Consider the following 22,052-nt stretch of genomic DNA (forward strand, 5'->3'; position numbering starts at 1 on the left):
TCTATGCATAACATCCACTTCTTGGGAACTAGCAACACTAGATATGCAAATGGTGAAGAGTTGGATGAGATAATCCTGGCTAGCTTCCAACATCTCAGTCAACAATTACTCTATAATAGTTTCCTAAGCATGATAATTATACATATAGGTTTTCAGGTTTACTGGGGGAGGCATTGACCACCAATGGAGTGGTGCAGTCATGTTTTCTTGATGGTGGTAAACTCTTAGGCTTAGCAAACAACTCATCGAACTGGTTCAACAACTTCTTTTGTTCATACTTCCTTAATATTCTCCTTCATAGAGATTCCAGGTGAAACCACTTCCTTCTCATTCTTCATGAAGGCTATTCCCAAGGGTCTTGTGTGCAATTGTACACCTAAGAAATGGAATTGATCTAACCAATCCAACCCCAACACCATGTCACAACCCCCCATCCTTAATAGTCTAAACTCAGTTTGAAATTCTTCTTGCTGCACACTCCACTTGAACTCGCTGCAAACCTTATCACAAGCCGTTAATTGCCTATTAACCATTGTTACCATCAAGGGATTAGTTTTATAAACCTACAACTTAAGGCCTTGGCAACCTGGGGATCTATGAAGTTGTCTGTACTCTTGTCTCCATGTATCTACTAGAATGATTAGTTTATTAACTGATATTGTATAAAGTTAGTTAGCCAACAAGAGAATGAATTATCGTTGGGGTTTATGGCCCAAAGCTAACCGCATGATCAAAGATTGTTGTACTAACAATCTAGTAAGTCGAAAAAGGAATTTAAAATATGAAATTTTGATTTATTTATGAAAAAAGTTAAGGGTCTGAATAAGGTAGTTCAATCTTTCTAAATGCATTGATCTTACTTTGATATTACCGGTGTAAAAGTCTATGCTAGAGTCATGAGAATGCACATCGCAACCTAGATGCTACTCACGGATCAATAATACAATTCAAGCAAGATTACACAAATATCAAATTGTCTTATTTGACACCCTTATGGTAAATAAATTTCACAACCAAATTCCCATAAGACACACATCGATAAGTTTTTTAGGAATTCCTTAACGAATAAAGAAAGTAATCATGAAGGGTTTATCTAATTTGCATTTTGTATACTTATATTATACATGCTCAAATGATAAAATTAAATCAGAGAAGAGCACACTAAAAAACCGGGAATCTGTGCTGTGGGGCAAAACAATAACTAGGATAAAGATAATTAAAACTTGAATTCTTCAAAGATGTGAAAAGCACAATGCCTAGGGCAGTTTAAACTCGCACAAAATTGACACCAACTGTAGCTCATCTAACAACACTACAAATGACATCCAGAAAAATTCCATAGCAGAGCACATTGTGCCAAGAGATTCAAACCAACTCTGGAGCCAATTCCAAAACTAGTAAAAATGTCTGATAAAATTTAAAAAAACAAACGCAAATATAAGTAATTCCTTCAATGGATGATCTCATTAGCAAAAATGCTCACTTCTTCTTCTGGGCAGCCTTGGTGACCTTGGCACCAGTTGGATCCTTCTTGTCAACATTCTTGATAACACCAACTGCAACTGTTTGTCTCATGTCCCTCACAGCAAAACGACCAAGTGGTGGGTACTCAGAGAAGGTTTCAACAACCATGGGCTTGGTGGGAAGCATCTTCACCATACCAGCATCACCATTCTTCAGGAACTTGGGCTCCTTCTCCAGCTCCTTACCAGACCGTCTATCAATCTTGGTCAAAAGTTCAGCAAACTTGACTGCAATGTGGGAGGTGTGGCAGTCCAGCACGGGAGCATATCCATTACCGATCTGTCCAGGGTGGTTCATGATGATGACCTGAGAGGTGAAGCTCGCAGCTCCTTTGGCTGGGTCATCCTTAGAGTTTGAGGCAACATAACCACGCTTAAGATCCTTCACAGCAACGTTCTTCACATTGAATCCAACATTGTCACCGGGAAGTGCCTCCTGAAGGGCTTCGTGGTGCATTTCAACAGACTTAACTTCAGTGGTAAGACCAGAAGGTCCAAATGTAACAACCATACCCGGCTTCAGGACACCAGTCTCCACACGACCCACAGGGACAGTACCAATACCACCAATCTTGTACACATCCTGAAGTGGAAGTCGGAGGGGCTTGTCAGATGGCCTCTTGGGCTCATGGATCAGGTCAAGTGCCTCAAGGAGGGTTGGTCCCTTGTACCAGTCAAGGTTGGTTGACCTCTCAATCATGTTGTCTCCCTCAAAACCAGAGATGGGAACAAATGGAATCTTGTCAGGGTTGTATCCCACCTTCTTCATGTAGGATGAGACTTCCTTCACAATTTCATCGTACCTGGCCTTAGAGTATTTGGGGGTGGTGGCATCCATCTGCAGAAATCAAAGTACACAAGGTCAGATATCATCATTTGATAGAAAGGATAGATACATTTTATATGTTACTAACTCATAGCTAAACTAAAGCTAACCTTGTTACAGCAGCAAATCATTTGCCTCACACCAAGGGTGAAAGCAAGCAAAGCATGCTCACGGGTCTGTCCATCCTTGGAAATACCAGCCTCAAAACCACCAGTTGTGGAGTCAATGATGAGGACAGCACAATCTGCCTGTGAGGTACCAGTAATCATGTTTTTGATGAAGTCACGATGTCCAGGGGCATCAATGACAGTGCAGTAGTACTTGGTGGTCTCAAATTTCCACAAGGCAATATCGATGGTGATACCACGTTCCCTCTCAGCTTTGAGCTTGTCAAGCACCCAGGCATACTTGAATGACCTCTTGTTCATCTCAGCAGCTTCTTTCTCAAACCTCTCAATAACACGCTTGTCAATTCCTCCAAGCTTGTAGATCAAGTGACCAGTAGTGGTCGACTTACCAGAGTCGACATGGCCAATGACCACAATGTTAATGTGAACCTTCTCCTTACCCATTCTATTCTATTTAGCAAAACCTGCAATGGTAAAAAGAAAAAAGAAACACATTTCAATGGCTGACAAACATGAATACAACATTACAGGTTAGACAAAATAATTTAAACAACAAATTCAAATGATGAAAAGGTGTGAAATCAACATTGTTAGTAGTAATACATCTAGAATGGTTGGCAACAGTTAATAATCTATCAGGAAAATTTAATGAAAAGCCAAATAACAGCTCAAATAAACAGATTCAGTGGACACACATGCAGAAGGCACTCAACAAGAACAAATTCAGTTCATCTCTGGAAAATTAAAATAATATCCTTAACTGTTAGAGTCAAACAATACAAGCATCAATTTGTATTATCCAAATCATAAAATACAAACACAATTAAAAGCCAGCCAGAGATCCAGCCTACACTGTTATATATAGATATAAATCTATGAGATCTCAACTGGTAACCACATACCAAAAAATATCATGCAATCTTTTACGATTATCACCTCATGGAGATCCATAGATCAAATACACCCTAACCTAAGCAGATCTATCGACCGATAACAAAAGTAACATGCAAATCAGCTCAAGTATAATCTAGTCTAGTAACTACGAATGTCACCTCAAATAATCAGGGAGCAAAACAACACCATTAGCATTTTTTGAAGTAATTAAACATAAATCCAGTTACCTAAACATATCGATATGCAATTACAACATATAAACAGCATGAGTAAATACGAAAAACAAAATTTCAGAAGCACAAACCTATACCTATAAGCAGAGAGATAGAGAGAACGAGAGAGGAGTCTAACCTGGAGAATAGCGAAAGGATAGCGAGTCCGAAAGAGCGAGAGACTGAAGAGAGGCAACGAGGAGCTTATAAATCAAGTTCGGGTGGCGTGGTGAGTTTAGGGTTTTTCATGGGCCGTTGGATTGAATGATCGACGATCCACAGATGCGATGCCTTTTTGGTCAGCCGCTTGGACAGTATCCCGCTTTCCCTGTACGTTTGTATTGCTTCCTCTAAAATTACCAAACACATCCTTATAGTTGTCACTAATTACCATGCGGGTCTCCCTTTTTAGTTTTCTTTTACTTGTTTCCCTTTTTATAAGTTTTAATCATCAATTTCCTTTTGAATGAAATGCCAATTTAAGTATTTAACCCTATAGTTTCTTCAATTGATTAATAAAATGTCTTTTGGGCAATGAGAGTAATCTTAAATAGGCCACTAAACTATACCAAATATATAATTGGGTCATCAAATTAAAAAAAAACAATTGTAATTAAATTTTTAAATAATTTAAAACTATGCAATTAACTTAAAATTGATTTTATTTATCTATTATTGATGACATGTCAGCTAATTTATTAAAATATTAATTTTTATATTTGTAATAATTTAATATTTTTTAAATAAATTAAACATTAGTCTTTGACTAGAAACGAAGGCAAGTTCTTCGTCTCTGGCGGGAAACAAAGGATTTTTATTTTCAATTTAAAATTTTAATTTTTAAAATAAATTAATCACTACATCAAAATAATTTTAAAATAAATTATCAAAATATAATTTTAAAATAAATTATCAAAATATGCAATTAAATCAATTTTTTAAATTATTTGGATAATAACCAAACATACCGGGTTCATATAATTTGATTACTATATGCTTGTAAAGTATAAACATTTTGATTTATATTCCAAGATGTTGAATGATCTAAAGAATTCTACAATGCCAATTTATTTTTAAGCTAAAGTTGAAATAACGAATGAATACTTTGGTGGATTTGGATTTTCATGTCATGGGTTATATATGTGTAGGTTTCTTAGCTTTAGCCATGTATAATATGATATTCAAGTCAAATTATTTGCCACTTAATTAGCTCTAGATTAAGCATTTTGTCTTGATGGGTCACATAAGATTGGGAATACACTACATGTGCACATGCACTTCAATTGTTTTGATGGAATTATTAGTGGTAAAGGAATATACATTGTCATGTAGAATCACATACAGGGACAGATCTACAGTGAGGGTAGTGAGGTCAGCTGTCCCCACTCATCCCACTCCCACCCCTTATATAATCCTTGTATGTATATGTGTATATATAGTACAAGTTTTAGTATAACTGTTAGAAAATAGAGAAATAATGACATAATGTGGTTTAGCCTAGTTGGTTGAGCCTAGAGGGTGTAGTCCACATATTTTATAACTTGTGTATTGCTCAATGTGTTCTGAAAGTTAAAATGATGAAGCCTAGAGGGTGTAGTCCACATATTTTTTAACGAGTTAATATCCAAAATGGTCCCTCGATTATGTCATAATTACTAATTTGGTCCTCAACCACCATTCTTACCCAATTAAATCCTCAACTATGTAACTTTTACTCAATTAAGTCCTCAACTATACAATTCTTACCCAATTTAGTCCTCAACTATACAATTCTTACCAAATTTAGTCCTCTGTATTAATTTGACTGTTTGTTGACTGTTAAAAGTCGGGATAAAATTATAATTTTACAAGATTTCTCCTTCCTCTCCATTTAGCAGCGCCAAACCATGCAGCAATACACTCCGATCAGATTTCGATCGTCAAAAAATCGTTGGAAATCAAATTCATGGGCTATCCGATGCATAACCACTACTTCGATACTGATAGGTATAGAACCCAACCGGAGCTTATTGCTACATGGTTTGGCGCTGCTAAATGAGGAGGAAGGAGAAAACTTGTAAAATTACAACTTTATTTCCACTTTTGACAGTCAACAAACAGTCAAATTGACAAAGGACTAAATTAGGTAAAAATTGTAGAGTTGAGGACTTAATTAGGTAAGAATGATAGTCGATGACCAAATTGATAATTACGACATAATCGAGTGACTATTTTGGATATTAACTCTTTTTTAACTTATGTATTGTTCAATGTGTTTTGTAAGTTGGGCCGGGTTAATAAAGCACTTTAATTGCTGAAGATGGTCATTGTACATTTGTACACTCAAATTAGGCAATTTATAGGATGGCCAAGGGTCCACATAGCATTATGAACACTGGATCGAAACGATGAGGTACAAAATTTCATAACACAAGACATATACATATGTTATATATTTACTTATTTTTCAAATAATATGATTTGTGTTCATATGCACAAATTTTTACAACACAAGACACAAAAATTCATAACATAAACACAATTACTAATTTATTTCAGATACATAATTTCATAACACAAAACATAAAAACTTACAATATAAGACACATACATATGCACCAGAGTCCGCAATACATAGTATAAGGATTGCTCAAATTGCCATGCTTTTTAACACACCTATGATAACCTAACAAAATTAACATATTTGGTAGGAGAGAGGGCTAATAATGCAATTTCACTACAAGCCTACGACCATATGAATATATGATCATATACGTGTATGTTGATCAAGATAACAATTTTGCAATCGAGACTAAAACTATTTTTTTATTTCCATTTTAAAATTTGAGAAATGCTCTTCTTTTGTGGGTGTACTCATAGTTTTCACTATCGAACACAGTGATTAATCCCCTCGCTGAATTGTAGGCACCTCTTTTGGGTGAGACAATTGACCTGAGAATTTAAAGCTGTTCCATATCCAAAGCCAATGATCAAACCTTTGACCTTTGATTAAAGATGGATGAATCTCTTCCACTCAGCCACACCCCTAGGTTTAAATGCTTCTTACTCTTACAAAAATCACACAAATTTTACAACTTTCTGATGTGATTATTTGTGTGATTAATTTTTAATTTTAAAATTTCAAATTTTAACTTATTACAAATTGCTACATTAGAGAGTGAGTTTGTGTAAACGCTAGAGGCAGGGGAATGTAACAAGTTCCTTAAAATTGTATTATTATTATTATTATTTTTTTGAATGCCTTAAAATTGTATACTTAAAGTTAAACACTTTTAGAATATTCTCGATAGTTGATGATATTTGTAGCTCTATCTCTTCCCACATCTTTTGACCAAATAGTTGTGGCCGGTAATATTTCAACTATTTATATTTTATTTTCATTCATCTATCATTATTCCATCTAAAATGATCAATTTCAAGAAAATAAGATAAAAAATGATGGTATTTTTATAATTATTAGGCTGCATTAAAAAACTTTTAATAGTACATCTATGAATAATTACGAAAATATTAGTGCACTGCCAATTATTCTACAAAAATGACATTGCATTTAAAAAATAGCCAAATCATCCTAGATGGATGGATTAGTCCACAAGTTTTCATGAGAAGCTTAGTTCTCAACTTTCTCACCCTATTAATGCATTACAAAATGCATTCCCCCTCGAAGGTTCAAACCTATGACCTCTCATTTAGGAGAACCACACTTATACAACTTGACCATAGACAATTGATGGTTATTGCAATAGAACCCCAACACTAATTAACCTTTTCATTCCCCAATGATTTAATGTCATATATTTGGTAATCTGGCAAGACCAAACATCTCAAAATTTAAGAGTTATGAAATGCCAATGGGAGGTTCAGCTAACTCACCTCTATAAAGGGAAAAACCAAGTTATGAATCACCTTACTAAATTGCAAGTTCAGCTTGCTCGCTGCCTTTCAGTTTTTACCTTTTGTCATCATTTAAAGCTGTTCATATGTGAGAAATTGAAGCTAGTGTAGTTACTAATCACATCAAGGACAAAAGGTGCTCATTCCCTTAAAGACGAATACACACACACACACACAAAACCTATATAAATACTTATTGCCTGACATCCAAATTCTGAAATTTTACAGAGTTTGCTAAAGGGACGTGTGAAGAAGTACGAGTTTCTGGGTGAAGTCCATGACAATTTATCCCAAACAACAATTGGACTAGTAACCTTTCTACAGATTCACATCCGCTCCTATATTTGTTTTGTGATTTCTTAAGAACATCCTAAATGTTATATGTTGATCCTACGGCTTATGTTGGATCTCAATCACGCAAGAAATCCTTAATTTTGGGCATTCTGTCTCATAAACAACAGTTTAAAGTATATAGCTGTTGTTTCAGTTGTCCTCTGTGTGCTTCCTCTAGGAGCTTGTGTGTTGGCTGTTGGAAAGCAAAGTCCCCCAGTTTTTGCCATGTTCTGGGACAAGAAACCTCAGTTCTACTGACAGGCAAATGTCTTCTCAGTTCTTGAGCCCTCTACCTATGGACAGGAGGTTCGGTTCTGGTGACCTAACAATCTACGGCCCCAACCTTGTGTTTTTTGTGCTCTTTATGGTTTATACTGACCTTTGTATAGCCTCCTCAATTTGGGACTCAGGACTCAGTATTGCTTCTCTCTGCTACAAAATAAAGGTTGGGTATGTAGGGAACCACTGAACCAGAAGATTGACAAACTGCATGGCATATGTTGCCATGGTTTAGTCGAAATCTCGTAGTAATATGAGTTCTGGGATAGTAAAGTTTAGAGTCATATGTGCAACAGTTAACAGAGAGTAACAAAGAAATACTACGGCCACCCTAGTGCAAAAATTCTCAACAGTAAGCTTTTCCCACCAATGTACCCTAGCACTTTCTACTTGATCATAGCACAAAATTTCATGGCAGACTTCTAGGCTTCTATAGTCTAGTATGATAAGAGAAATGGGTGGGGACTTCTAACAATCTATCTATCTATCTAAGAAAAAGGAAACTTCACTATCAAAAAGTAAATTATCAGCAAGGTGCTTCCACTTTTTAATTTTTAAGATGTTCAAATGTACAACCCGGGAACCTGCAAGAGAACAAGAAGGGAGGACGTAAGAATTAAGGAATGAACCTAGGTAACAAGAAAGCAGGGAAAGCAAACTAGAAGCACTTAATGTAAATGGAATTTCATGTACTTCCAATCGGAACTCACAAGGCGCTCCAAAATTGACAATCATACAAGTCAAGTTTTCTCTACATCATTGTGCTCAGGGACCACCAGCATCCTAGAGAAATCTTGTCACAGATTATGTTGGCCCCTTCATTTATCATATGCACATGGCAACCTGTAGTTTATGGATCTCCAAATAATTTCGGGAAAAATCAGAAGCATCCATATATTGAATTTTTTTTTAAAAATAATAACCAATTTTTGTCCAAGTCACAGCTACCTACTCAGAATCAGAATTGACACTTAGATATGATCTCGGCCTTGCAGAACGACGTTTGCGAGGGAATGAGAAAGGGTATGATCTTGGCCTTGCAGAACGACGTTTGCGAGGGAATGAGAAAGGGTTATCTGATCTTTCTCTGCTCATCTTATTGCATTTATTATCATTCATCCCAAGCAGTGAAACTGTACCAAACAGGATAAATGAATAAATTCAGTGAAAGACAGATCTTCAAATTTCAGTATCACTTATCTCCATTCCATTCCACAGTATCTTTCCTATGAAAAATATCCAAAAAGAAAGTAAATAATAAATACAAACAAAAATAGGAAAATCACACGACAGTATAGATCAAATCACATTACATATCCAGCAAGACACACAACTTCAGACACCACACAGCCCTAATCTGAAACACTCTTGCTAATCATGAGAGATGAATTTTAATACTTCAAATAGAAAACTACACCATAATTCTAATTTCTAAAAAGTTCATTTTCGCCAATTAGTAATAATCACCACATGTAAATCTAACCTTCTTTTGATTCCAATGTCAATGTTCACATAGAGCAAAAATAGTGTTAGAAAACACCATAGCAATGTATATCTGCAGAAGCACAGGCATGCAAAAATAAAAAATAAAAATACACACAAAACAGATCTAAAGACATACCAGTGTCAGTCAATGAATACAAGCCACCATCTTTGGATTGCAATTGCTGATCTGAAGTTAACCCATTAGCAGCTGCAGAATCAGCTCTAGACCTAATGCCTCCACTCCCCAGTGTAAGTGAAAACCAATCCTCAGTTTGAACACCATTTGTGACATCTGGTTGATCTCTTGTATTAGTGTCTGTGGCTGCATTTGATGGTCTAGTTGGAAGAAATATCTGAAGAGGGGGATCAGCACCACCAAACGACATAGAATTGACAATCAAACCATCATTTATATTGGCATTATGACAACCAACAGAAGAGTCAGGTACAACACCAACCGATCCAATGTTGTCATCTGTTAGAAACCCATAGCAATCAATGGAACTGGGAAAATCAATGGACTGAGGCTGTACAACAGCAAAGGAACCCGAGACATCTGCATCTGAACCAAATAATTGATAGCCTGGACCTCCCTGGGTATTGTGAGACAAATGCCATGTGTGCATCTCAAAGTCATTGTTACTAGTACCAAACAGACCAGGGCATGAATTACCCTCATTAGCAAAAGCAGGATCTTCATGATACGAATCTGGAATTCCATGCTGTTGCAATGGAAAAGGGAGTATAGCAGAATCTATCCTGTTGTTGCCCTGGACATTTCCATGAAGCATTGGCGGTTCATTTTCTTCATCTGAATCACTCAAGGTAATAACTTCAGCTTCCCCCAACAGTATGGATGGGTTTCTATCACTAATACCATATGCACAATCCAAATCAAGTGAAACAGATTCAAAGTCAATCCCATTGTTGGTAGGCAACTTGAGGATCCCAATGGCATCCTGATTTACACTGCGATCTTCACCTTCTTTGCCACTCCCCGTTGCACTGCTGCTCATGGGAATGACACCCTGACCACTCACAAAATTATCTTGCATTTTATTTGTCAATGTAGGAACATCCTCAGATTTACTGACTTCCCAAATGCCATTGGGATTTTTCTTCAGTCCAACTCTGAGACCGCCATGACCATTAGAACCACCCTCCTGCTTAAGAATTTCAGGCTTTGGCTTAGAGTCTGCATCTGAAGATGTGTAAAGATTCCCATTAGGTAAGTGCCATAGTCCAAGATCACCAAGACTGTTTCTATCACCTTCCACATTAGCCCGCCAAGAACCATCAGGTTTCACCTCAATCTCTGTCACATCTTCTCCACAATTCCTTAACTGTGCCACAAACCAATCAAAACATCATACAAGTGATATAAGGTAAAAAATTGGAACCAAACGTAAAGCTGTGAACGTCTATACCTTTGAAGCAATTCGATTGAGATACGGGTCAATAATAATATGCTCAAGAGAGTAATTCTTGAGACAAATGGGACATTGCCACTGAAACACATATACAACATTCATTATAATAAGATATCATTAGACAAAAATGGAAACTAGGAGAAATCCACTAATGATAGTAGAAATCCAAAACACATGATTCTCATGCATAGATACTTGCCTTTCTCGTCCTTTGATTCATTTCAACAAAAACTTCAAGATCAAAACAACCCTTGTGAACACAGGGCTTGAATCTTCCAGCAACTTTGATCCTTGAACCACTCATCTGAGAAGGCAAATACAAAAATTAAATATTAACCAAAATGAGGAATTACTGTTATACTAAATCATTGAACCTACAAGAAAGATACTGAAGAAACACTTAATATTGTACACAAAGACATTCTTTTTCCTCATCTTTTGGGCAGAAATGGGAAAGGCAGTAGGATAGAAGTCACAAGTGTATGCTAGCGACGTCATTAAGCACAATATCCATTGAAGATGCTAATAGAATGAGAAATTGCATATGTGACTTTTCACACCATCCAGAAGTTAAAACTGACAGTCATCAGAGAACATAAAATTAAATTTGAAAAAACACCTCTAACACCGTCTGACAATACAAATCCTATGAAACACGTCCACTTTAAAAACACCGTTTAGGGGGTATTTGGTTCATAGAAGGTAATGTGAGATTACAGGAATGTAAGATTACCTTTGTGTTGGGTTAAGATTGTGCGAATGTAATATTAACATACTTGATTGAGGGTTATATTAAGTTATATTACATAATTTACTTAAATGCCCTAATATATGTGTTTGAAATCTATTGAGTTAATTGAGCTAAAAACATGCAGAATCTGAAATCATATGCCATTTTCATTGCATTAAGATTTTATTCTTGTACATAATTGATGATAAGTTGCAAAATATTACAGTCATAGCTTCCCTTGTGGAAAAATATAAAGAAAAACACCATTTTTGCCCTGTGGTAGGAATATCTTTGCCTAAGGTGCCAAGTGGGCAAGAATTATCCCACTATAGGGCTTTATAGTAGTACTTAATTAAAAATAGTAATTCCTTTTAAAATAAATAAATCTTTAAATAATTATTATGAATTAAAACACAAAATTAAGATGGCACTATTATTGTGAATTGATAATTTGAGAAAATGTTTGTGTACTTTTTTGTAAGAGACTAATCCTAAAAATAAAGCCTTAAAAATATAAAGAAAGGGAACCTGGAAAAGGCAGGAAATATTGACAATATGATGAATTGACATTTTTTTAGAGTCCACGGGTTACAACTTACAACCACTACTTTGTAATGTTTCTTTCCCTAATTTTGAGGACAAATATGGAATATTGAAAAGTAATCCTAGAATACCTAAAACTTGCTGGGTAATGAGATTACGTTGAACATAACTTCATTTCCTATGTGGCAGTAAAACTGGTTCAGACTTGAACTAAATAAGGTAATAAGACATTACCCACTTCACATTACCAGGGTAATCTCAAATTATTTGAATCAAACACTCCCATAGGGTAATGCTATAAAAATAAATAATAATAATAATAATAATAATAATAATAATAATAATAATAATAATAATAATAATAATAACAATAATAATAATAATAAAGGATAAAGACACACCCACTAGACTAATGCTTCTACAGCCAAACAACAAAAGAATACGAACTTGCTTTGTTGAATAAATTCCACTTCGCAACAATCTTACTACACATCATAGAATTGTACTGAGGTAATTGAGACCCAGAAAAAGAAGAGGTGAAAGAAGTTGACAAGACAGGCATTTAGTCAAAACACCATTGTGATTAGGCGGTGAATTCGAGGAATAAAGAGTGGAACCATCTCAGCACAAAATATTGAACAAATAGGCATGCATAGAAATAAGAACTTGATTTTATTTTTCCAAAGGAATATCACATAAGATGCATAATACAATAAATGATTTCATCTTTTCAACGTATGAGGGACTCTAGTGGCTGCAAGGGTTCTTTTATTAAAACCACAATGTCAATCTTCAAATATTTACTTACAGGACATCGAAGATTCACAGGAATGTAGTCATCAACTACTTCAATATCACTGTCACTGTCAGCATTTTCTGTGGCATTCCCACCACCAACACGACAAACTCGAGCAAGAGCATCTTCAAATCTCTCGCCAACAGACTCCTTAGGAATACAGTTAAGTATCTAAAGGATTCAAATAAACATAGAATCAGAGAAGAAAAAAAGGTAAACCAACAGCAAACCTTTCAAGTTGCAAATTAGATGCAAAGTTATTTTTTGACATGTACTCTACACTCTACAGTGAAGTATTTATCAAAATATGTTTAGAGATAATGTGAAAGGCTGAAAGAGTAATATAATAAATCTAGCATACAAGTATGAACATGTACAACATGCAACAACAGAAAAATTTTCCCTTCAGTATAATAGCACGTGCAAGCTCCACTTAAGACTTAAGCTTCTCAAAACACACTTGAATGGACAAAAAGAAGGGGTTCTATCTAAAACTAAAATACCTGTTGCACAGTACGCCGCTTTACAATTCTAACACCGAAACAAAATACACGAGCATCAACACCTGTTAAGGAGATTTTATTGATACCATCCCTAATGCATGGTGTTATCTGGTGCAGAGACAAAAAGAACCAAAAGTAATTAAATGCAAGTTGGAAGAGACATAAGTGTTCTAATGAGTAAAAGGGAGCAAGGATGAATTAACTTTAAAAAGGTAAAAGTAGAACTACACTTATAATGTGCAATTATCATCTAGCCCAGTAACGAGTATATAAATGCATGATGGTAATGTGTAAGCAGCAAATGTTCTCAAGATGAAAAACAAACAATAACAATTAAGTTGCATAGTGTCAAAACTCACTATAGGTCCATCATCTCGACCATTAGCCCCTAACAATTGTGTGCCAGGTCTGTTTATTGCTCGAAGTGTGACCCCTGCAAGGTGAAGCAGAAGTAATTTTAAAAAGTCTGTTTGAGATCTCAATGAGATGGGCTGAAGCTATCAATAGCAACCAGTTGTTGTGGGAATAAGAAAAGAGTTAAAAATAATATAGTATTCAATAAAATAATGAATCTGGACCAAGTATGATTAGCAAATACCAGAGTGCAGAAGACAAGTTGGTTGTACAGTTGGACAAAATAATTAGTTTGGATCGAGTAATATTAGCAAATCCCATAGTACAGAGAACTGGTTTGGCATATGCTAGTCATTTGAAGCCATTTGGATTCTACAAACATGACCCATAGCCAAAAAGTTAACTGAAACAACAGCGTATAGGACAGTGACTATGTTACCCAGCACAAATTATATGTTCCTTAACCCAGTGCAAATGTTAAGTAAACCACAAAGCCTATTTTCCATCCTGAATATCAGTTAGATAATTTTCCTTAAGCCAGATAAAATTCAAATTAATTTGAAAAGCCTATAATAGAGAATGAATTGATGCAAGAGCATACCATTGAATTGCAGAGCTGTATGCAGAGGCCATTGCATCCTAAAGTGGACCATGTCATTGAGAAGCATGCACCAAGCCTGAAAGTGACACCATTCTGAGTAACACACGAATAAGCTTCAGTGTAAGCATATCAGTCCGAATCATGGGCAAACCTGAAGATCATACTCTTGTTTGGCCAGTAAGTCTCTATCTGCTCTTGTAAGTTGAAATGTTTTCTCAATACTCTGCACCGGGTTTGTTCTGAGATTCACAGGTGTAACACAAGACATAAATGGATGGCACAAAAGAAAACTTACAAGAACATAAACATGATATGAATAAGCAAGAACCTAGAAAATATTATGAAATGAAAACATATACCACAGTTTAAAAAGGAATACTCTCTTTTTGACAAGTGGAGGCCCTAAGAATACAGAAGCTATTAAAGCTGGAATAAAGAGAAAATGGATAGTGACAGAGCACCAAAATTGAAGAGATGACAGCATCACAGTACAAATAGGACAAGAGTCCAAGACAACAATATTCCAAGAATTCTATCAACACAAACTCATCCACTTCTGGAGACCCTCAATGGGAACGAGTGGGGACAAGATATTTAATTACAACTTGCATGAATAAAATCCTCTCCACCTAGTTTACTGGAAAGCAAGATCGTCATTTGGAATCCTATTCATTTGGTGTAAATACAAGCTTGTAAATTCTTAACCTCAAGTCAAGATTGAGCTTCTGCAAACAGTCAAACACTTGAGCACTGTCTTGGTGTCATTACTCATTTATTTTGTGAATAAATTCATTAAAAATTTAAGATTCATCCAACATTTGCTGTTATGATGTTGAAAAGGGTAGCCTAATGCATGAAGCACACTCATTATGACTGGGATCTGTAGAAGGGTCAGACCTGTTGGGTTTATTTAACAGTCTTTATGGTTGTAAAATGATTTTAATTCCTTTCCTTTACCTACATGATTTTAAAACATTATATCAGCAATATGATCTATTTGAAGTGTTGCAACTTGAAAGAGAATATCATAAGGGGGCCATATTCCCATGTATTTACTTAAAGGATAAATTCATGAATATATTTACTTGTAAGATCAACTCTTGTGATTTTGTGAATCAGTATATTAATTTAAAGGTTTACCTGAATAAAGAATATCAAAGATAGTTAATGAAAAATACCTTAAATGAATAAAGCAAAAAGATTAATACAACATTTTAATGATAGTTTAAAATCATGTTGTCTCTGTCCCGCAAAAAGAAGAGGCTAAATAACCCCTACTTGTACATAACGTTCAGTGGAAGTATCAGACTATCAGCAAAAATATTACTCCGTAATAAGGTCACACATAAATATAACATTTTTAGACCAAATATGGGGGGGAGGAGAAAGAGAGAACAGCACATAATAAATATAACATTTTTAGACCAAATACTGAATAAGAAGATAAAGCCACGCATTTAAAAGAAGCAAACTTAGGAGATTGTCAACAGATATCAGATATTTACCCATCAGGTGGGACATCTGTAACAGTCAGCTTTACTGAAGGTAAAGGATTTGCCACTGGTACCAAGAAGCTGCACAAATAATATTTGTTTAGAAATTTAAAATCAGTTAAACTTCAAGCATGAAAGATGTAACCCTTGAAGAGCATTCATGTGAAGTACTAGGAATAGATTGTGATTTGTAGATCTGATTCTTCAGACACAAAAATACTATAGCTACAGTTAGAACCCCAGGTTAAGCCTTGCATCTCTTAAATAAGGCTTATTAGCAGTTCTAGTCAATGAATTCAACAGATAATCTCAAGAGTAATGAAGAACCAAGGAAACAGTGTCACTTACGGGTCAGCACGTCTCAACCTGCACAGTTCACAATAGAAAGTTCCAGGTGGTATTGGTGGAATACCACTCTCTCTGGCTTTCTCTGGAATGATAACACAGCTAATATGTTGCCACACATGGCATTTGGGATCTTCACACTGCAGATGAAAGTAGAGCAGCTAGATAAAAGAAACAAATGCTTCAAATAAGTGGCCTAAGTCCCAGCACATTTGCTGAAATACTATATGCCACACAAGTATACATATCCCATGCTAAGATTAAGAAAGGGAAGAATATGTGTACAGTAAACAGTATTAGAGAGAGAGAGAGTGTGTGTGTGTATAATCAGGAGCTTTTTGGTTTGTGGATATATCTTTCTACTACTCTATGAGACAGGAAATATACAAGTATGAAGCATCTAGTACCTTAATCATTGAATCCGTTTGTAAGGTGCTTCCACATGGACATTGAATCTTATCCATCTTGTAAGAGTCTTCTATTTCGTCCTTAAACTTTGCACTGCTACTATCTGAGAATCCTTGCAATTTTGAAGCCAAGTCAGGTGCTCCAGAGACCTGCATTTTTCTAGAAACAGAAAGAGGAGATCATTTTATAACTATATATGTATAAATAACCAAGAATGTAAAGAATTCAGAATACATGAGTCATAGTAGATAAGTAAACCAAGCTGAAAATAGACCCACTCAACCCAAAAATGTAAAATGAACTAATTTATAAAAATTCACATCGTTTTTTATGTAATTTCAAAATTAACAAACCTAATAATACTTTTTTATTAAGAAATACACCCTCTGTCTTGAAATCAATGTCTTACTTGCCTTTGGCATGCCATTTAAGAAAACAATTAGATGAAACCTCCTTTCCGGTTTTGCCCCTCAATTAAAATGCATGAATAGCTTCCTAAAATGGTCTTCTGCTACATACCTAATTTCAGATATTTGAAAGTGAACTCATAGAAAACAAGAATCAAATTCTTACTAGCTTCTTTTTTAATGAGATGAATGAAAAATGTGCAGGATGAATGAACAGAAAATTTTCATATAACTATATAAATAGTAGGAAAACACAACTTTACAACTCAATAGTGATGAGGATTCTTGAATTTCCAAAAAAGAACGTAATGGATTAGTAATATCCTAAAAATGAAATAAAGAAGGTCAAGTAAAGTAGAAGAGCTATGAACCTTGAGACAATAAGCTGGGGAAGTGAAAGAGTGAACTTCGTGAATGTTATAATATAAGATTGGGTCAAGGTCACTCAATTGGGCTATAATGCACATGGGCCAAACCAAACTAAAAGATTGAATCCAATAAATTAGCTAGTCTAATCCATGGCCTTATAAACCCATATGTTCTCTCTTATATTTTCAATGTGGGACTCTTAACACTCCCCCTCAAGTGGACAACCGGGCCATTTTGAATCTAACCGGTTGACCACTTGTAATCCCTTGGGATTGGACCCTCCCCTTTGAAACGAAAGCTTGGACACCACCAATACCACAGGTAGACAACCGGGTGAATACAAAGTGGACCGAGCATGCTCTAATACCATGTTATAATATAAGATTGGGCCAAGGTCACTTAATTGAGCTATAATGCACATGGGTCAAACCACATTAAAAGATCGAATCCAGTCAATTAGCTAGTATAATTCATGGCCTTATAAACCCATATGTTCTCTCTTATATTTTCAATGTGGACTCTTAACAATAAAGAAAATATCATAGAAACATTGAAAGATTTTGATTGCTGATTTTTATACCTGGCCAAAATTGGGAGTGACTGGCTGCAACGGTGTCTAACCAGAAAACAAACTATTAAGGGTCCGTTTGGAAAGCAGGAAAATGACTTCTGGAAAATGAGTCATTTTCCGGAAAACATTTTCCTTTCTTGTGTTTGGCAGCACGGCAGAAAACAGTCTTTGTGTGTTTGGTTCATTTTCGGAAAATGAGATAGAATTGTATAATTAATCATTTTATATAATTAATTATTTTATTTAAAATAAAAAAAATTATAATAAAATTTATTTTTTAAAATCAAATAATATTAATTATTAAAAAGTTAAAAAAAATTTAAAAAAAAAAAAAAAAAAAAGAATACGGAAGAAACCAGAGAGAAGTCCTTCTCTCTGGTTTCCGGCGAGGGAAACCAGAGAGAAGTTCTCTCTGGTCCATCTTCACGTTTTTTTTTTTTTTTTTTTTTTTTTTTTTAAATAATGTTCGCCGGAAGGGGTTTCCATTGTTGGTGGAGACATGGTGTTGTTTCTGTGTTGAAGGAGGAGGAGGAATTGAAGGTAAGCAAGTGTGTGGAGAAGATGGAAAATGACTTCCCCTCAAAAAAAGGGGAAGTCATTTTCCATAAATTTGGGCTCATTTTCCATTGACTTCTCTTAATTTTCCTTTGACCATTCAATTTTCAGCCTAGCCAAACACCCAAAACCCGGAAAATGATTTCCAGAAGTCATTTTCCGGGTTTCCAAACAGACCCTAATTGTGCTTATGATGGTGCATTGTTTGGCAATGGTGTAGAGAGGATTAATTGAGCTTTATTGATACAGAGCAAAAGAATAACAGAAGATTTCCAAGATCCAAAAAGGCAAAAGAAAAGGAAGTTGCTATTAAAGATGGAATTGACAGAGATTACAAAGGAGAAAGGGCCCAATTTCCAACAAAATTCAAAGTATATTGACTTAAAATTTTGAAGTCCATGGGTTGTTATGGAAAAACATTATAATAGTGTTTATTTTAGGAAAGTGGATAGTATTTTGGGATGGACTAAAATGAAAAGTAAGATAGGTAAAATTGTAAATGGATAGAGGGAGTATAACAAGAGAAGAAAAGTATGATCTAATAACAATTAGGGAAAATGGCACTTTTTCCCCTAAGTTATAGTAATATAGCTTATTTCCCCCCTCAATTGTCCTCGAAATGGCAATTTTTACCTAAATCCACTAACTATTTACCGTTGACTTCCAAAACTCTATTTAAAAAAATTATAAAAAAAAAAAAACACAAACACACAAAATAAATAAGATAATTTCACCAAATTCTTGTTTACGGATACTAATTGTATATCCAGAAATAATTGAGAGAAATTATCTTGTCTATTTTGTACGCTCGAGTTAAAAGAGCAATGGCATTGAAAGATTTAGCTGATATTCCTTTAAAAAAAATCCTCATTTTTTAGGATTTTGGATGTTTACCGTGAATAGTTAATGAATTTGGGTAAAAATAGCCACTTAGGTCTTCGGGGATAATTGAGCAGAAAAAAGTGCACATACCTAAAACTAAGAGAGGAAATAAGCTATATCACTATAACTTAGGGGGGAAAACTGCAATTTTCTCTAAAATGTATTCATGTTATTCTTAGATAGGTCACATCATTATAATTTAATACATAACATAGCAAGTTTAGAAGCTTTTTCATCTCCATTCACTAGAGAACTGATAGTATACAAGACCATAGCCCAGAAACGCGAGCTGAAATTAAAAATTCAAAACACATAACTTCCACATAAATCTTCACATTTAAGGCCTTTACTTTTTTCTTTTTCTTTTTAACTAAACCTTGTTGTTCTTTAGTCTAAAAGTAGACATAAATAACTACAAAATACCTGTAAATATCATCCACAATTTTTGCCACCTGTTCCTTGCCAAAAGCATTCTTCTTTGCCCATACTCCCGACACTAATCCCAGTAGTTATGTTAGCAAAGAGTAAATACACAATCTGGTCACCATTTTCATATAAGTTTTCTTGCAGTAATGTACAAAAGAAAGTATTTTCGTTCACAACTTACCCTGTTCATCAGACAAGATGGTCAATATTCGATCAACAAGGTCCTACAAAACAAATAAAGATGTTATTTACATGAAGTAGCAGTAGCATATGTTGTGTTGCCTTACTGGCAATGATGCAGACAGGTGGAGGTGCCAAAGATTTCAGCTTAACAGCAAGTGCACCATAAATCCCAGTTTCTCTCATGAAGGATGAAGGCTATTCCAGCAATGGTAAAAACGTGGTCCCAATATCACAGTTTGCAAGATTCACCACAAAAAAAGATAGTTGGTGAGGTCACCATGACACGGTTTTTTAACTCCTAAAACTTAAAGCAACGTAAGCTTAACTAGAAAGCAAATAGTAGGAGAATCCCTACAGAAAAGGGCTGCAATTGAAAACCTCAACTATAGGTTTTCAGTACAAGATTGCAGTGATTGCTACCATAAAACAAAAGGGCAAACAAAAATATAAGTGGTCTGTAGTACAAGGCTGACAACCCTTCATCCAAATTTTATTTTTTTTTAAATGATATGATGCTCTTCAGGAACAGGGAAAGTAGTTAAGTAGCTATGTGATCTTTCTACATAATGTAAGAGAGTGTCATACCTGCTTCTTTCCTTGCTTTGATACACCAAGTTGAGTGAGAACATCCTTGAGTTCCTTTATCCGGAAATATGTCAGCTTGTCCTAATAGAGATGATTAAACACAAATTTGTAGTTTTTGAGGATAGAAGCAAAATACCAAAAGAAAAGTCCAATAACGGAAGCAAAAAAATTTCTTCATTAGGCAGTCATTTTTCATTTTTACCCCAATACCATTTCCCATTTTACCATTTATTATTCAAATAACTTTCACTTTTTTTTCTGAAACAAGCCTAACCACAACCAAATAATATAAACTTATTTAAATAATATTCCTCCCAGGGTGGGGGACAAAAGATACGGAAAGAAAAATTAACTACTCATTTAAAGAAAATAATGTTTGAATTAAAAGATGAAGCAATAGCATTCCATCTACATCCAAAACCACAATAACATCTAGTTGCATTTCCAAAAAAAACTATGGTTCACAACAGTTTCTAAAATATAAAGAAATGTAAATTCAATAACTAACTGGTTTGAACATATCATCATATCTTAAGCATTGTGATCAATCACTCATAGTCTCATACTAAATTCTGTCCCACTGTACTAATATGTAAACAAATAATTATAGTTGTTATCTGATGAACTAGATTTGTTTCCAGAATTAGGAAAACACTCAATCCTAATTACTAAGCAATGCCACAATTCACTTTAAACTGTTTCTGTTCTGCTCAAAGTTAAGCACCAATGCACCATGATCCGTGTCACCGAGTCAAGAGTCTAAAACACAACTAGGTAATTAAAATTCACGTAAAAAATAACAATTCAGAAAAGAAAAGGTGCTAGAGCAGAGGTGATTACCTTGCAGCTACCTAGTAAATCCATGTTTACACACCTCCCTGACGACAAATAAATAGTGTTCTGCAGTTAAAACATGAACTGATCAGCCAAGAACAAATGATTGATCTAATCAGGAAGCAAAATCAATCCACGAAGTGAAAGAAGCAAGAGCAAAATCCATATCAAATTCACATATATATGCATAGAATGAATGATGATGCTTAGACTTACAGTGAATGGGAAACCGAAGGAGGTGTTGGTGGGTGGGACAGTAATCGGTAATTCTGAGGTTTTTTAATTCACAGAATCAGACTCGGTATCCGCATTGCTGTATTCCTTCCGGACGTATCATGGGTTTCTCAAATCCGGTTTATTTCGTCCAAACAAAACCGGGTTTGGATTCTCTGCTTTCGCGTGTAACGGTGTAAGCCGTGGCGTTTTTCATGCTGTTTTCCACACTACTTCTTACGCCAGCGCG

At 35.2% G+C, this 22,052-nt stretch overlaps 2 protein-coding genes across 9 annotated transcripts in view; both read right to left on the bottom strand.

Moving 5' to 3' along the window:
- Positions 1–1,202: 1,202 nt before the first annotated feature.
- Positions 1,203–22,052, bottom strand: part of LOC109192861 (elongation factor 1-alpha-like) — a 29,392-nt gene continuing 8,542 nt past the window's right edge. Inside the window, exons 1-3 of one of the 2 annotated variants that reach the window (XM_019343573.1) lie at positions 3,723–3,818; positions 2,460–2,941; positions 1,203–2,361 (exon numbers count right to left, since the gene is read on the bottom strand). In XM_019343573.1, coding sequence (XP_019199118.1) covers positions 1,480–2,361; positions 2,460–2,921 — 1,344 coding nt within the window. In that variant the 5' untranslated portion in view covers positions 2,922–2,941; positions 3,723–3,818 and the 3' untranslated portion in view covers positions 1,203–1,479. Of the gene's footprint in view, positions 2,362–2,459; positions 2,942–3,722; positions 3,819–22,052 lie in introns of those variants that run through there. The other variant, XM_019343574.1, reaches the window with a different exon arrangement.
- LOC109192857 (E3 SUMO-protein ligase SIZ1-like) lies at positions 8,395–21,916 on the bottom strand. Of its 7 annotated transcripts, XM_019343559.1 has the most exons (20): positions 21,806–21,916; positions 21,596–21,655; positions 20,756–20,836; positions 20,291–20,365; positions 20,169–20,211; positions 19,985–20,057; positions 16,777–16,936; positions 16,373–16,509; positions 16,037–16,105; positions 14,683–14,770; positions 14,532–14,607; positions 13,936–14,009; positions 13,577–13,684; positions 13,086–13,244; positions 11,204–11,308; positions 11,002–11,082; positions 9,711–10,917; positions 9,042–9,222; positions 8,800–8,947; positions 8,395–8,673 (listed from the first exon to the last, which is right to left on the bottom strand). In XM_019343559.1, exons 2-19 carry the CDS (start codon positions 21,617–21,619, stop codon positions 8,908–8,910), a joined length of 2,781 nt encoding a protein of 926 aa, XP_019199104.1. In that variant the 5' UTR covers positions 21,620–21,655; positions 21,806–21,916; the 3' UTR covers positions 8,395–8,673; positions 8,800–8,907. The 7 variants fall into 7 exon arrangements, with proteins under 7 accessions (XP_019199104.1, XP_019199106.1, XP_019199105.1 ...); XM_019343561.1 differs by lacking the exon at positions 20,291–20,365 and having other exon boundaries at positions 21,806–21,915; XM_019343560.1 differs by lacking the exon at positions 21,806–21,916 and having other exon boundaries at positions 20,321–20,365; positions 21,596–21,780.

This window comes from Ipomoea nil, unplaced genomic scaffold (genome assembly GCF_001879475.1).
Source record: "Ipomoea nil cultivar Tokyo-kokei standard unplaced genomic scaffold, Asagao_1.1 scaffold1834, whole genome shotgun sequence".
NCBI lineage: Eukaryota > Viridiplantae > Streptophyta > Magnoliopsida > Solanales > Convolvulaceae > Ipomoea > Ipomoea nil.